The following is a 17860-nucleotide window of genomic DNA, read 5'->3' on the forward strand; positions in this document are numbered from 1 at the left end:
CAATTCCTCACCTAATTCCTTGCCTTTTCCTCAGTGTGCACATACCCTTAGGGTGGGTTCACACTACGGAATTCTCGCTGACAATTCCATCAGCTGTCCGCCCGCACGGGCACGCGCTTTTCCGCCGACTCCATAGACACCATTCTATGGGCCGGCGTATTCCGCGATCCGCTAAAAGTGACATGACACTTCTTTCAGCGTATAGCGGAATACGCCGGCCCATAGAATGGTGTCTATGGGGCCAGTGGAAAGGTGCCCAGATGTGCGGGCGGACAGCTGACGGAATTCCGCGGACATTGTCCGCGAGAATTCCGTAGTGTGAACCCGCCCTTACTTCTTTCAGCGGAAAGCAGATCTGCGGCAGAAAATTCTGCAGTGTGAACAACAGAGCGGAAATCCCATTAAACACGATGAGACATTGCTCTGTTCATTCTTTTACGGAAGGAATTTCAAGCAGAATTTAGGAACGAATTACTCGTCTTTTGCTCAGTGTGCATCAGCGCTTAAGGCGTAAAGGCTGCTGCGGATTCCATCGCTGGCCCCTGCTTGTGGGTGCGCATATCTCCGCCTGTGCCATAGACTCCATTCTCTGCACAGACGGATTCCCCCGTCCGTTGAACGAATTAACATGTTGATTCTTTTGGCGGACAGCAGAATCGGCCTGGCCATAAAATGGTGTTTATGGCATGGGCGGAGATGTGTGCTGCTGCGAGCAGGAGCCAGCGACGGAATCTGCAGCAGCCTTTACGCGTGTATTCCGTAGTGTGCATACACCCAAATAACCACCCCCTGTAATAGGCCACAGTCTTGGTACAACCCCGTCACACTGGGGGAGGAAGGAACCATGCTGCATGTGGGTGGGGGGGGGGGGGGGACTTCTATGTTGAGGAGCCTTGGGTCACCAGGCTCTGCAGGCAGATTGCGTAGTAACAAGGAGTACAGAGGCCATGGGTAATGATGGATGGGGCTCTTAGGCCTTTAGCAACACATCTTCAGTTGTCTCTTATGGCGCCTTTACACAGAGAGATTTATCTGACAGATTTGTGAACTCAAAGCCAGAAATGGATTTGAAAAGAGAAATCTCAGTTTTTCCTTTATGACTTGTTCTGTTTATAGTCTGTTCCTGGCTTTGGCTTAAAAAATCTGCCAGATAAATCTCTCTGTGTAAAGGTATCTTTAATCAATTATATGGGCTACAACCGCGCCCCTGAGCGGATGACCGAAGTACACCTCACGTTCTGCCCGAGATTCATACGGGCGTATTACAGGTATAACGGCGCTGTCTTTTTTTTTTTTTCTTTCACGTCCCCTACCCCACGGCCATGATAAAACCGAGTGGCGTCATACAACCAATCAGAGCCCTGCTTACTGAGCGGTCCAGAAACACCGCCCCGTCAGCGCTCCAATTCTCGCGAGACGTGCGATGGGGATATAAAGCCGTGCCTTCCCCGCGCCTGCCCTCACTAGACCGTCCATTGTAGTAGCTTGGCGTGTGGCGCTTGTGAAGTCGTGAGGAATGGAAGACAGCATGGACATGGACAACATGGCTCCTCTGCGCCCACAGAACTTCCTTTTCGGTATCTGACCACTAACAATATTCTTTTTCGGTTCTAGAAGCATCATGGCCGCCATTGCTGGCGTTTCGGTTGCGGGGGCACACATGGTCGGCGTTGTCGGCCGAGGCTCGCAGCTCTCCGTTGGGCCTGTACTTGGGTAGGAGGCCGGAGCAGCTGCCAGTGGGGCCATCGAGCGCCTATATCTGCGGCCGTGCTGCGGTAAGTGGCCGCTCACGTGACCTGGTCGGGCGCCATGCGCCTTCCACGTGTGTAGCCATGTGCCGGCTGCCGGCTCCGGGGTGCGGGCCTCCTCCCTCCAGCACCTCTGGCCTCTAGGCATTACATGTGCGTGCGCTCGTGTATTTAGCCCCTCTGCTGAGCCCTGGTGCGGCCGCTTGGGTCGGGGGGCACGGACAGTGGGGCCGCGCTTCTTTGTCCCCACAGCCCACGTAGATAAGATGGCTGTGGACCGGGATCTGTAGTGTATTATCCCGAGCATATAGATTTACCTCAGTCTATGGCCTTCCAGGTTAATAGGACCTCCACCCATTGATGTAAATGGGGAAATGCACAGCCTTTGTGCGCTGCAGGTCATCTGGTCTGGAACACTCATAGAGGTATACATGAGCCATGTACAATCATTGCAGGCACTGTATGGGAAATTGTGCCCAGGAAATCTGTAGTGTGCGTTTGCTTACCTATGCACCCTATAGAAGGGGTCCAGTGACCCCCTTTCCCCTCCCCCCCAGTCTTCAGTGGAGCATTATGCTATGTTTACATGGAGCGATAATTCGCCCAATCAAATGATTAACTATTTCAAAGTAACAACTTTTTTTATAATCCTCGTTTAGATGGAACGATATATCGTTTGGAAGATTTGATTTTGCAATAGTTTTAAGATCTCAAGCCCATCTCCCATACTGAATCATTAAAAGAATGTTTACACAGTGATCTGCGAACGACCAAAGATTTGAGAACATGTTGAAAGATCAGAATGAATTCTCTCTCATCTCTTAATCATTCGCTGTATTTACACGAGCCGATTATCGCTCAAGTGTGATTGTGAAAATTTGAACCATGCTTTGTTTTGGGGAATTTGAGGAATTGCACATGTGACTCAACCCAATAGAAGACTTTGCCACAGCTCCTCATCATACCAGGGCAATTTGTTAAATATAAACAGAGCTATATTGCTGCTTTGTAGCCTGAGCATAAGACTCTGAAAATGTGCTTGTAGCTTTACCATAAAAAGCTTATTGACAGACCAGTGACTATTTATAGGGAAAGACAACATGTTATGCACCTTTAGCTGATGTGAGGAGCCCACTAATCTCCCCTTGATCTGTTATGCTACTTTGTAGTTGTTGCTAAGGCTAGATTCACATGTACCGTATCCGCAGAAGATTTCAGTTCCCAGCGAAATCCGCTGTGGATACCAAACTAATTTCCTTTAACCCACCGCCGCCCAGAGCATACTTTACCTGGTCCCCTCTTTGCCTGCATCTGAGGCTCCCAGAGGTCCCAGCCAATCAGCGACGGTGGGCGGGGTCTTGCACTGATTGGCTGAACGAAACCTACAGTAGCCTCAGTTACAGGCGGAGCAGGGACCAGGTAGTGTTTGGTCTGGGTGGCGGTGTGTTAAGGGGGCTGACATTTACATGCGCGTATGTGCTCTCATTGAAAATGACTGGTATATGCAGCGGATTTTGCTGCAAACTCGCAGCATGAAATTTTCTGCGGATATGGTGTGTGAATCTAGCCTAGAACAAGTTTGTAAGTGTTTTTTTTTGCCTGGAGGATGTTGTACATGACCTGACCAAGTGTCCTTGGGGCGTTCCCCGCCCCCCTCCATTCACTCCCTTCTGCACCACCTACTTATGCATGGTCCTGGAGTAAGTCTTTCCCTGGCCTAGATTCCATGCTTGCTCTGTAACCATTGCTGGGGAAAGCCCCCAGTGCACTTATGTATTTGAGTTTTTAGCGGACTACAAAACGGCACAACTGATTACAGTAAGAATATGGGTGCACTGTGCTCTGTTCATGTATATGAACCTTCTGTTTCCCTTTGTGTGCCTGAACGTACTCCAGTTGAATGTAACTTTTCTGCGACTATTGTGAAATCTTTTAGAGCAGTAGCTTTCAGATCGGTGCTGTTTTACTAACCTTTGATTTGTTTGTAGGATGTGAACTAAAGGCAGACAAAAAGGAATATACATTTAAAGTGGATGATGATGAAAGCGAGCATCAGCTGTCACTGAGAACGGTAAGTATGGAATGATTGCCTACATCCTGCTTATGGTTGGCTTGTGATAATGAAATCATCTACTTGGCAATATCTGGCTCAGTGGGGAAGACTTATCAAACATGGTGTAAAGTGAAACTGGCTCAGTTGCCCCTAGCAACCAATCAGATTCCACCTTTCATTTTCCAAAGTCTGTGGAATATAAGGTGGGATCTGATTGGTTGCTAGGGGCGAGTGAGCCAGTTTTACTTCACGTCATGTTTGATAAATCTGCCCCAGTGTGTTTTTATATATTGACGATGTTGTCCAGTATAGTCCAGTTTTCTATAAATGTGCCCAGGCTTTGTAAAAGGGGGGGGGGGGGGGGCTGTACACTCCGCTATTGCTGCCTCCTTTATCCTTTGTGCCCTGGTTGGCACAAAACACTGCCGCTCGGGCAGGGCACCAGTGTGGCCACTGATTGGCTGAGCATCTAGAAGTGGAGATCATGTGACAGGAAAAGTGAAGAGCCAAGTACAGGCTTTTTTTTTACTGTCCTTTATAGGAGAGACATTCTGTGGCGACCTCCTAAAGGCATTTTCCCAGACTTTTTAGTTTGATAGGCTATTAGTATCTGATCAAATACCTAACATTGCCCTAAATCAGCTGTTTTCCAAAGCTGCAGAATACAAGAGAAAAGACTGATGTAGACGTCACCATATTTCCTGAAGTGGTTGAGCTATTAAAGTGAATTGGAACTGAACTGCAGTATTCCAGCTTGGCTACTACATGCAATCTACTTTGGCTCCACTAACTTTTACGGTGCTGCATATATAGTATGATGCTAAATGCTGTTAAAAAATGCACATTTTGCACCCCCTATTACAATGTACAAAACATGAAATAAAAGCAACAGATTAGAATGAGAACAATTTTTCGTATCTGACTAATCTGTAAAAGAAAATTTTGGTGACACGTCCTTGAAATTGGAGTGGCTTCCACAACAAAAGCCATGCTTTTATAAGCAGTGTAGCTACCCATAGACGTTTGGTTAACGGCTGTAGTGCTAGCTTTTCTCCACTAGGTGTCATTCATCTGTGTGTATATATAATAAAGAATCTTGTGGAGTTTGTGTATATATGAACTGATAAGTTGTTTAACTTGTATGTAGCTATAAACTATTGCCCTCCCTGCTCAATATTGTCAATTTTACTTCTGATTTTAGCTTATTGTTTAGTGATATCTTTTATTGCTTACTATAGTACTGCTGCTTTTGTCCATTTTTACTGTTTGCAAAAGACAATTGCAATTCGGATAGGTTGGTGGTAAATACAGCTTTAGGCTGGGTTCACACTACGTATATTTCAGTCAGTATTGTGGTCCTCATATTGCAACCAAAACCAGGAGTGGATTAAAAACACAGAAAGGATCTGTTCACACAATGTTGAAATTGAGTGGATGGCCGCGATATAACAGTAAATAACTGCCATTATTTCAATACAACAGCCATTGTTTTAAAATAACAGCAAATATTTGCCATTAAATGGCGGCCATCCACTCAATTTTAACATTGTGTGAACAGATCCTTTCTGTGTTTTCAATCCACTCCTGGTTTTGGTTGCAATATGAGGACCACAATACTGACTGAAATATACGTAGTGTGAACCCAGCCTCAATGTAAGGTTACTGCAGGCCTTTGTCCCATTCATTCCTGTTCCTGAGGAACTACATGGATACTTCCAGAACACTAGTAGACACTGAGTGTCTAGGACACTACTAGAAACACATTTGTATACTTCAAAAAAACTGACATTCTATACAATTGGATGCATACAAGACAGCTTTTAGGAAATTAACATAATAGATTGTCAAGGCTTCTTTTTTACATATTGATCTTTTTAGGTTAGTTTAGGTACTGCTGCCAAAGATGAGCTACACATTGTTGAAGCTGAAGGGATGAACTATGAAGGAAAACCGCTAAAGATTGTTCTTGCGTCCCTGAGACCATCTGTGCAGCCAACAGTAAGTATTGGCTTCTTCGGTAATCTTGTGCTTCTGCACTTGTAAAGTCTGACTCCAAAGACTCTCCAAAGTGTTTTGCCACACTGTCACTAGTGAATTTAAGTTAGGATCTGTCCTTTATTTTAAAGGATGTTAAGACTCTCAAAATGTTCACTGGACTAAGAGCTACAATGTGTTAACCCATGCCAGTGTACTGTCATCTAGTGTACAGATAGACAGCGAAATATATATATATATACAGCGAAATATATATATATATATATTATATATATATATATATAATCTTTTTTTTTTTATAGAAGTTCCTATATTAATGCAGAGGCTATGTATGCTGTCTGAATGTAGACTAAAACCACACTTCTAGCAGACATTGAGCTTTTAGTGGTTCCAGTATCTGCTGAACATAGCTGTAATAAAACTCTAAATCTTAAGTAATAAGGTTTATTTGTAAATCGTCGATTGCACTAAATCACTAATCCTTCCAAAGAACAATGAGCAGTGGCAGATTAGAGGAAGCTATATTTACTATTCCACTTCAAAAAATATACATATTTCATATAAACTTGTAACTTTTTAGGTTTCACTTGGTGGATTTGAAATTACTCCACCTGTGACCTTGCGACTGAAGTCTGGATCCGGTCCCATATATGTTAGTGGGCAGCATCTTGTTGGTAAGAAGTTTTAATATGGTTAATTTTCACCTCTTGCAGCACATCTTTAAATCTTTAGATTCAGTGGTTCTTAAAGGGGTAATCAGGGTAAGGCATCATGTTAGGTTAGCAGGTGGGGCAGTGTTGCAGTGGTAATATTATGGGGGTGCAAGGATGATGAAACGTAAACATTGAACAGGCTAGAGTGCTACAGCCCCTTTCAGACAGCTGATTGGCAGTGTCACATCTGATAGGCCATTAATATTTAAAGAGGATGTACCACCTGGTACATCCTCTTTAACCTGAACCGACGGATCGATGGGCGCCGGCACGGGGAAGCCGGTGCCGCGGTCCGTTTTCCGCGGGCCGGTGCTCAAGCACTGGAGGTCGGCCGGGCCACCCCCAGTCGGAGGGAATTCCCTCCCCTGTATGACGTGGCTCCATTCATTCTAAGCGAGCCGCGTCATACAGGAGAGGGAATTCCCCCCCACTGGGGGCGGCCCGGCCGACCTCCAGTGCTTCTGCACAGGCTGGTACCGCTGGATCGAACGGCGGCGTGCACGGGAACCGGGCAGTGGTCCGAAAAACGGACCGCGGCACCGGCTTCCCCGTGCCGGCGCCCATCGATCCGTCGGTTCAGGTTAAAGAGGATGTACCGGGTGGTACATCCCCTTTAAAAAGCTGTGTAACCTCTTTAACATGTTGAAAACATGCCATACTTCAAAGCAGTTGTATTATATATTCCAGATTTGTCCCATGCAAGTGATAGGACACAGGTGTCTGCTGCTCAGGATCAGTATTTGCATCCTGCAAGTATGGGCGTAGTGAATGCAGTGTAAACTACACCGCAACCCCTTGAAATATCTGATCATTGGGAGTAGACCAATGGATGCTTGGCATCTCAGAATCTGACTGATCTAATATCGATGTCTGGTTGAATTTTAATGGGGATATATTGTAAGTGACTCTTAATGCTTTGTTTTAAGGACATGATTCCAAGTCATTCTATGGCAAAACCCAATGTTTGAGCATCTAGCCTGAATATATTTAATCTCTTAAACTAGGTCTGCTTGTATGTGCAGTATAAGTTGGCAGTTATATATTCTGTATAAACGGTGGCCACCAAATTTCACAAATTTATAACTGGCAAAACATAGCAATATATTGGGATGCATATAGATTTCTTTGTCAATACTGTTGTGTTATAATTGAGTTTAAGCTTCTAATTCTTTGTAGCTCTAGAAGATTTGGGCTCATCAGATGAGGAGGAGGAAGACGAAGAGGAGGAAGAAAATACAGAAACAACTAAGAATACAAAAAGACCTGCAACTTCTACATCTAAAATTCCACAGGTATGGATGGTAACATTCAGTCTGTATTCACACTTGTGTACTGAAAGTAAAAAGCCTAACAACTGGTTTCCTGACTTGCATAGAAAAAGGTGAAGTTGGATGAGGAGGATGACGAAGATGATGATGATGACGACGATGATGAGGACGATGACGACGATGAGTAAGTTTCATAATGGCAAGAAAGCTTTCAAAATTTAGTGTGGGGTAATCTTATCCTGTCTTAGATGGCATGAAATGAATATAGTGACTGACCTGGTTGTTTGCCCCAATGTTTTGTGTATTTTATAGTCATAGTAGTTATATCACATCAGTCTGGTAGTGGGGTGACTAAGTAGGCTTGCAGTATTGCCGCTTAGAGAGGTGGTGGGAGATCACATTGTGCCAGGGAGTGTCAGTAATCTGGAATATTCTGTGGTGCAGTATATAATTTCCAGCTAACCTTAGCCCTCTGTTCCAGCCCTCCTGTCGCTGGAGCTTTCACTTCTGTCTGCTCTGTAAGTGATGTCTCTGGTGTTAGTTTTTGGGCACATGTTGGGTGTAGCTTTTAGACCCATTAAACACATAGGCCATTGGTACATAATGTAGAAATTTTTGTCCTTTTTTCTCTATTTGATACTTGAACTAATGAATTAAACCTTTGTCAGATGGTGTGTAAATCTTTTCCTCTGTAAATTATTTTTCTATGTACAGACCCATGGGAGGTCTTGTTTTTTTGTGTGACACCAATTGTATTTAAGTTTTTCCATAAAATGCTGCAAAAATGAGAAGTTTGCGTTATGAAATTTAAAATGTGATCTTTTGGAGGGATGGAGGCTTAGACTTAGCAACAGCATTTAAACTGTTAAAGCAGTTACAGATTTAGACAAATCTAACCTGCTGATAGCTGCCTATTGTGTACGGGGAGCTGAGGATGAAGTGAAGTCTCTAACCTTCATCCTCTGCACAGTTTCTGTGCTTTGTAGTTTGGTAAGGCTGTTTGGAGCACTGGGGACAGGGCTATCTCCCCCAGAGCACTGATTCCACGGAAACAGCGCTGAGGATAAGAAACCTGCCTTCACCCTCAGAGCCCTGTGCGTACATTGCCTCGATAGCTTTTATTTAGCAGGAAACATTTACCAGTTTTCAGCTGTCTAAATTATAGGTGCATCCTATATTATGGTGCTTCTTGTAATCCAATAAACGTTATGCAGATAGCAAGGGGGTAATTAGACAATCCTTTCACATTTAGTGGATCTGTTCACCTGTTTTGTAACACTTTAAAACCTACCCCTTCATTCATTGGTAATTGTGATTTTAATCTGTTTAAGGGATGATGATGATGAAGAGGAGGAGGAAGAAACACCAGTTAAAAAGGTATATTTTGTTCAAATAGAACTGAATATTTGTAAACTAAAGTTTGATGTAAATCTGGATCTGTGGCTGCTGCACAGCAGGCCCAGAAGTCTACACCTGCTCTGGAGTAGGTATAAATTTGTCATGACGTGCGCCTGCTAGCCGGCATGATGATAAATCGGGTGCAGGAAGAGATCATGTCTCCCCCTGCCTGCACCAGAGGCGAGCAGGGTGTATGTTGTAAAAGAGAGAATTCTGCACTAAACAGGTTTTCCTCGCCAGACATATTGATAAATCCCCATTTTACTCCCCCCCCCCCCCCCCCCCCCCCTTAAAAACAGTGCAGCTCTGATCGTTAACAAGTTCACCTTGTTCAAGACAATGTATTTTCAAAGTTATGCATCTTTTAGGTTACTATATAAATTGTTTAATGGTAAAAGTATCCTCTGTTTCCTAAATTGTCTATGCCCAACAATCATCGGTACATGAGTAATATTGGCACAGTGCAGAGTATACATTTCACTTCTGGCAGGTGCCATAGTTGCTGTATTCCAGTGCCATGCAAACTTTACAATGGACAGATCACTGAACCTACTCCTGGGATCAATGTTTAAAGGGGTTGTCCGGCGATAAAAAATTATTCACAGAATCACACATTACAAAGTTATACAACTTTGTAATATATGTTATGTCTGTGAATGGCCCCCTTCCCCGTGTCCCCCCACCCCCCACCCGTGTACCCGGACGTAATCAGCTGCTCAGCTGCGATTGGCTGAGCACAGTTATGCTCAGCCAATCGCGGCTGAGCTTCGGATGACGCTGCAGAGGGCGGCCAGCACTCGGGAAGATCCGCTGGCCCGTAGAAGACGTCACTGCTGAGGATCGGAGACCGTGGTCGGCACGTGACAGGTATGTATAGCGCACCACACTTCCGGGGACACGGGGAAGGGGGCCATTCAGACATAACATACTTTACAAAGTTGTATAACTTTGTAATGTGTGTTCTGTGAATAATTTTTTATCGCCGGACAACCCCTTTAAGGCTCAGTCAACATTGTACTGTCATTTCCCAGTAGTTTTTGGAATGGGATAAAACCTAAGTAAAGCAATGATTGAATTCCTAAAGGGAAAGTTTCATTACAAATTATATTTTGAATGAAATTTTGTGTACCTGGTAAAATGCCACTGCCGTTGGGTTTGGCAAACTCATTAGGAGGTATGTTTCCCTTAGTTAATCTGCATGTACTGCCAGTGTGCTTTATGTAGAAATCTGCAGTAGGTATCCACTGTCGGTAATGCCTCCTTTTTCATGAAGCCTCCCTCACCTTTAAAGAGGATGTACCACCAGGTACATCCTCTTTAATCTGAACCCACTGATCGAACAGCGCCGGCACGGAGAAGCCGGTGGCGGCCCGGTTCCCTTGCACGGCGCTGTTCTATGCACCGGAACCAGCCGGTGCTCAAGCACTGGAGGCCGGCCGGGCCGCCCCCAGTGGGAGGAGATTCCCTCCCCTGTATGACGCGGCTCCCTTGGAATGAACGGAGCCGTGTCATACAGGGGAGGGAATTCCCTCCCACTGGGGGTGGTCCGGCCGACTTCCAGTGCTTGAGCACCGGCCGGTTCCGGTGCATAGAACGGCGCCGTGCACGGGAATCTGGCCACGGTCCGAAAAACAGCACCGGCTTCCAGTGACTGTGCTGTTCGATCAGTGGGTTCAGATTAAAGAGTATGTACCTGGTGGTACATCCTCTTTAAGTCACAAGGGCGCTGCATGATTTTTGTTTATGCTGAAACCTGGTATACACAATGAATTCCCCTTTAGGTTTTTTGTCAAAAATAATACAATGTTTTGCTACATTGGTCAGTATAGTAGTGATTGCCATGTTTCACTGAATTAAACAGTCACAGATATATAATATGTTTTTTTCCCACCCATGAGTGCAAATTTATAAGAACATTTTAGCAATGAATGCTAATATCTTGATTGCAATTTGCTTTAAAATGTGGTTTGGGTTTTGTAATCTTCTAGCCTGCTCCAGTAACAAAAGTGAAATCTGCCCAAAAGTCCAGCCATAATGGAAAAGCTTCTGAACCGTCCACTCCTGCTAAACCTCCAAAAGTAAGTTGTGGATCTGTTATTAAACGGGTATTCTCTATTGAAAATGATTATCATTTGAGATGTTGATACCCCCATTAATCACTACTTAAATCTGGGAGAAGTGCATGGCTTAGAGCTTGTCCCAGTCTATGTATACAAGAGGAGCAAGGAAGCATTCCAGCCTGCAGCACATCAGAGAACTGGAATAGTGGGCCTTCCCTAATGTCTATTGTAATGCATGTTAGAGTAGACTTGCTGAAGAAGCCTTTGCCACTTGCAGCCCCTGGCATTCAAGCTGAGTGGTATGACTGTCAATCACTGAGCACACTAAGCAGCTGCAACGTTGGTAACAGCCAGAAAATGTAATGTCTGTTCCTATGCTAATATCAGAATAGACATTGGGGGGGGGGGGGGGGGGGGGCTCAGTGTCTAACAGTGCATGCAGCATATGTAACTGTTCTGGGACAAGGGCTTGTGCAGCCCTGTAATTCTGACAGTCATTGGTGGCAGCCTGGGTACGGTGTCTCCCTTTACTGCTGCAAGCCAATATGTGAAAATGTAAACTTTTTCTTTAATGACCATATTGCTAAGTTGTAGAACTTCAGGAAAGATTACAATGACTTGTTTTATTTAGGCTTCCACATTCTATATTGTGCTTATGTGAATATTGGAAGTCATTAGTATTGAATGGCGTTTAATGGTTTGCTTCCTTTTAGACTCCAGAACAAAAAGGGAAACAAGATGGCAAAAACACCCCGAAGACTCCCAAAACACCCTTTACTCTTGAACAGATAAAAGAGAAAATACAGGCTACGTTTGAAAAGGTACGTGGATTACTCTTATTATCCTATCATATGGCTTTAATTGATCAACTATTAAAAATGTTGACATGTTTAACTGGTTTAAGAGATGGCCACAACAGTTATCTACTAACAATATGATCTGTTGGATTTTAGTTGTAACTTATAGAATTTGCTTTTGCTCAAACCTTTCCACAATCTGGAAACTACACCCCCAATTTTTTTTTTTACTTCTGAATTGTATCTTATCCTAGCTTTTAAAAGCTAAATGGTCCAACACATTACCCTGAAGTCCTTATCAATGGAAAATAAGTCCTGGATTTTAGAAGCAAAGGAGGCAGAATGGAAAGACATGGCCATCAAGTGTTTAGAGGACCTGTCACCCCCCTGTGCCGGGGTGACAGGCTCCCGACCCCCTGTTAGATTCCCCTATACTTACGTGATCCTGAGTCTGCTTCCTGAGTCGGTCGGGTCACGGAGATATGAGCACCCGCGCTGAGAGATGAGTCCGATGCCCATAGAGAATTACGGAGCATCGGACTCCCCATTCATTCTCTTGGGGGCATCTGACTCCGCTGTCAGCGCACGCCAGCTTCGGGCGCTGATATCTCCATGACCCGACCGGCTCAGGAAGCGGGATCATGTGAGTATAGGGGGATCTAACGGGGTCAGGAGCCTGTCACCCTGGCACGGGGGGTGACAGGTGTCCTTTAAAGATGATTAAAAAGTCTCCTGTGCCGGAAAGAAAGTACCTGTGTCTTTCTAATCCTCCATAACTTGTTTGAAGCGTTAAATGCTGAATGTGTTGAGCCCCTGTGGTACATTCATGTGGCACACTTGTAAAATCCATGCTGCATAAACATCACTACTTGGATGCATTGAATTGGACCCTCCAATTGGAGAGATTTCTTCAGTGGGTGTTAATATTTCCTTACAGCTTTTGCTTTCTGCATTCCCATTGCTCAGCAATGCTGTGGTTTTGGTATCTTCTGTCCAGAAAGCAAAGTGATACTTACATGAACTGCTAAGTTAAGGAACATAACTTAATATAATTAATGCTTTTTTAGGGTGGGTCTCTTCCAAAAGCGGAGGTAAAATTTACAAACTATGTGAAGAATTGTTTCAGAACTGACAATAAGAAGGTAAGTTGCTGGAGGTTGATGCCTTTCAGGCACATTAATAGAATAAGCAGTAAAGTGCATGTTTTATCTATATAAAAAATGTGTTCCCATTAAATTTGTTTTACATTGCAGATGATTGATGATCTCTGGAATTGGAGACAGACCCTGAAAGATGCAAAATAATTCCAGAACTTTCCCCCTTCCTAATTTTATATTTTTACGTTAATTTTTTTTTTTGTCTGGAATGTTTTCAACCTGTTTTGTACAAGTGAATGTTCTGTTATAAGGAAGTCATAAAGATGGGCTAGGTTATCCTAATGTAAATGAATAAAACTATTTTACTTGAATTCACTTATATTGAAGTTTCATTTTATTGGCAGTTATAAAATGGACAATGTTTTGTGCTTAAATTCTGAAATTGAAATGTAGCATTTAGCAACAAAGTATCAATCATGGTAGCTTGTGGCCTCATTGGTGCACAAGCTATGGAGAGAGGCTATAAAATCCTTCTCAAGCTTTCACTGATGAGCTTGGTTCATAGGTGCTGGGATTCAGTTGCTTGTTTGAAACTGGCTAGTCTTTCCCTGAGAAATATTTTAATCAGAATGTTAGTGGATGTAGTGGAAATGCATGATAAAAAAATCTGCACCTTTTGTATGGGAATGTGAAAGATTCTTAACTAGGGCTGGGCGATATTGGCCTAAATCAATATCGCGGTTAACGGCACATGTAGCTGCAGTAACGATAATTGAACAATTCGGACACACCCCTTTTGTAAGCCACACCCACTTGACATGCAAAGCTGTCAATATTTTGATTCTAAAAAGTGAAGGGAAAATAAAGTAACTGGACGTATATATACAGCTACACAGCCACCACAGGATGTGTATAAACAGGTATACAGCTATGTACACACTACAGGAAGTGTATACTCAGGTATATAGCTATGTACACACTACAGGACGTGTATAAAACTATGTACACACTACAGGACGTAAATACACTGGTATATAGCTAGGTACACACTACAGAACATGTATACACAGGTATACATCTATGTACACACTACAGGATGTGCATACACAGGGGGTCACATAGGGATAGGGGTGTATGACTATACAGGGGGCACATAGAGATGGGAGGCCGATATGGCTGCATAAAAACCTTTATTTAATTAAAAAAAACACTTAAAGGAATATCAGAGGATAAACTGTCCAGGCAGGGGTCACTATGACAGCAGTGTCGGGCAGGGGGCCCATTATGCTGGGCGGCTGGCACACTACACAGCCCAGCTTACCCATCAGCTGCAGCCCATCACACTGAACACCCCCCACCCCCTGCCATCACCATACTTAAAGCCCAAAACAGCATCCCCCCTTGTCGGCCGCGGCGCACCACACAGCCCAGCACACCCGAGCATCACAAGGCAGAACCCATCACCACCCGAACACCGCTAGCAGTGCATCCCCAAATACCCCCCCCCCCCCCCCCCTGGTCGGCATTACTAGTCACTGGTGAGGTCCCTCGTGTGGGTGTGCTGGGCTGTGAGGTGCCCTGCGGCCAATGAAGGGGGGTATATATTTATGGTGTGCACCACACAGACCTGCACACCTATTAGCCGCAGCCCATCACACTGCATCGGACGTGGGGAGTTCTTTGCTGGGCGGTCTACGTGCTCTGACACGCGGAGGTGGTGGGGAGCGGGGATATCCCTGCATCTCTTAACAGACAGCACAGAGCCAGAGGAGTCCTTGACCTGTGCAGCACTCGCAGCTCAGACGGGGATAAAAGAAATACCGCAGATACCGTCCTGCCACGTACCTGCCAAAATCTGAAGCCGGCGCACTTCAAGCTAAAGTAATTGGTCTAGACCAGCGTTTCCCAACCGGGGTGTCGGGAGGACCCGCCAGGGGTGCTGCGGGATCCCGGTGGGAAACGTGCGCTGTCACTAAGCATCCCGAGAAGCTGCGGCCGCGCAGCTTCTCAGGATGCACAGATCACTTTGATCCGCCCGCACAGAGCGAGCGGAACATTAAAGTGAGCATAATGTAGGAGCAGGAAGTTTCGGCATCCTGCTCCTACATTCACTCCCATAGGCTGCCGGCACTTCATACCAGCAGCCTATGGGAGGCCAGGACGTGACCTCTCCGGCAGGCGTGATGATGTGACGTCATCACGCCTGCCGGACGTCCCGACCCTGTGGCTCGAAAGATGGAGCCAGAAGAGGAGGAGGAGAGCTGCTGCCTGCAGCCACAGCGCGGATTAGGTGATTAGGATGTTTTTTTTTTTTTTTTTAGGGGCAGAGCAGGGGGCATTAGTTCATGGGGGGAACCTCTGGGGGCATTAGTTCATAGGGGGCACCTCTGGGGCATTATAAGCTCATGGGGGCACCTCTGGGGGCATTAGTATCAGGGGGCATTATTAGCTCATGGGGGCACCTCTGGGAGCATTAGCTCATGGGGGCACCTCTGGGGGCATTATTAGTATATGGGGTCACCTCTGGGCCCATTATTAGTATCTGGGGGCATTATTAGCTCGTGGGGGCACCTCTGGGGGCATTATTAGCTCGTGGGGGCACCTCTGGGGGCATTATTAGCTCATGGGGGGCACCTCTGGCGGCATTAGTTCATGGGCACCTCTGGGGGCATTATTAGCTCATGGGGGCCACCTCTGGGGGCATTATTAGCTCATGGGGGCCACCTCTGGGGGCATTATTAGCTCATGGGGGCATAGCAGGGGATCCTACATACAGGGGGCATCCCACATTCCTAGTCGCTTTACTGCACATAACACCAAACAGCGCAGTTACCATGGGAGCCTACAGGAGGGAGAAAGGAAAGGAAGTTGCTAGAAATGTGCGGAGCCTAAATTTTGTCTCGCAGGTTCTGAGGGGATGAAACATATCTGGAAGAAATAATCATGGAGGACTGGATGGAGAGGAAAAGGGAAAGTGACGCCTCAGATTAAAGAAGTCTCCTGTGAGTCACTGTATGACTGTTTTCTTATTTTGTAGAACATTATTTAGTAGGGGTGCCCCGAGGAAATTTATTTTCCAAGGGGTGCCCCGAGGTGGAAAAGGTTGGGAAGCACTGGTCTAGACCACGGGTAGGGAATCTTTTTCCTGTTAAAATTTGTGGGCTTTACAATATCACCATGAGGCACTGATACATTGACACCCTGTAAACAGATGCAGACCCCCATTTACTTCTATGGCCCTAATGTAGTCCGCTATTAACTGTTTCCTGTATTTATACAAGTTTTTACTCAAGTGTGCCAGCTAAGCTTTTAGATCTGTAAGAACTCACCTGTGGGAAATGAGCTGAACGTAGTCACGAACATAAAGCATAGTGGGGGTTGTAATCCACATGAAGCTGTTCAAAAGGTTGCATACCTTCAACTCATCAGCCTGCTGCCTTTTATCTCCGTGCGGCGCCTAATCAGGTGCCAGGAAAACAAAGGGGCATTTCTCAAGCACTGTTTAAAGGAGAAGTCTGGCTAAAATAATTTTTTTTGTTATTACTTATGGAAAGTTAGACAATTTTCTAATGTACATTAATTATGGGAAATGCTCATATACGGCTATTTCCCTTAATTTAGTGTATCAGGAAGTGTTAGAATTATCTCAGAAGCAGTGACATCACAATGAAAGGTGTAATTCCTATGGAGTGTCCAGCAGGGGGTGCTCTCTATATAGAAGTCAATGAGTACCATTGACTTCTATATATAGTGCGCCCCTGCTGGACACTACATAGGAATTACAGTGTATGTAATATAATGTTATGCACTGTACTTTTGTGACTTCATGAATACATTTATGGAATACCTTGGGTAGCAAGTGTCCTTGCTCCCCAAAGTATCCCAAAAAGGTATTCAATGAATACATTTGCTGGGCACCGAGCAGGGAGGGAGAGAGGTGCCATCTACCTCCTCCCTCCCTGCTCGGTGCTGGGCACATATACAACGTACTACTCCCCCATTATCTGCAGATAATGGGGGAGTAGTACCTTTTGCTATCCCTATCACTGCCCGCTCCGCCGCCGCTCACACAGGGGCTGCTTTTCATGCCCCCCGCCGCTCCCTCTCCTCCTCCCGGCTTCAAACTTACTATCGCGCCGCTGATTCCTCGCCGCCCGCGCCGCTCCTCACTATCTGGCCGGCCGCGACACTGACACTTTAACCCTTTAAGGACGGGGCCCATTTTCGTTTTTGCGTTTTCGGTTTTTCCTCGTTTAAAAGGCCATAGCACTTGCATTTTTCCACCTAGAAACCCACATGAGCCCTTATTTTTTGTGTCACTAATTGTACTTTGCAATGACAGGCTGAATTTTTGAATTTGGTGCACTACGAAACCAGAAAAAAATTCAATGTGTGGTGAAATTGAAAAAAACACGCATTTCTTTTATTTGGGGGAACTGTTTTACGCCATTCGCCCTGGGGTAAAACTGACGATTAAAACGATATATATATATGTATAACTTATATTGTATCTGATGGCCTATAAAAAATTCAAACCATTGTTAACAAATATACTTCCTTAAAATCGCTCCATTCCCAGGCTTATAACGCTTTTATCCTTTGGTCTATGGGGCTGTCAGGTGTCATTTTTTGCGCCATGATGTGTTCTTTCTATCGGTACCTTGATTGCGCATATACGACTTTTTGAACGCTTTTTATTACATTTTTTCTGGATTTAATGCGACCAAAAAT

The 17860-nt window shown here is 45.0% G+C and overlaps 1 protein-coding gene across 1 annotated transcript; it reads left to right on the top strand.

Annotated features, from left to right (window-relative positions):
* The first annotated feature begins 1428 nt into the window (after window positions 1-1428).
* Window positions 1429-13504, top strand: NPM1 (nucleophosmin 1). The gene is made up of 11 exons (XM_069954217.1): window positions 1429-1577; window positions 3737-3819; window positions 5680-5799; window positions 6377-6470; window positions 7686-7801; window positions 7885-7961; window positions 9109-9154; window positions 11164-11253; window positions 11949-12056; window positions 13100-13174; window positions 13286-13504. The coding sequence occupies exons 1-11, from the start codon at window positions 1517-1519 to the stop codon at window positions 13334-13336; spliced, it is 921 nt and encodes a 306-aa protein (XP_069810318.1). The 5' UTR covers window positions 1429-1516; the 3' UTR covers window positions 13337-13504.
* Window positions 13505-17860: the final 4356 nt, after the last annotated feature.

Source organism: Dendropsophus ebraccatus, chromosome 1, assembly GCF_027789765.1.
Source record: "Dendropsophus ebraccatus isolate aDenEbr1 chromosome 1, aDenEbr1.pat, whole genome shotgun sequence".
Classification (NCBI taxonomy): Eukaryota; Metazoa; Chordata; class Amphibia; order Anura; family Hylidae; genus Dendropsophus; species Dendropsophus ebraccatus.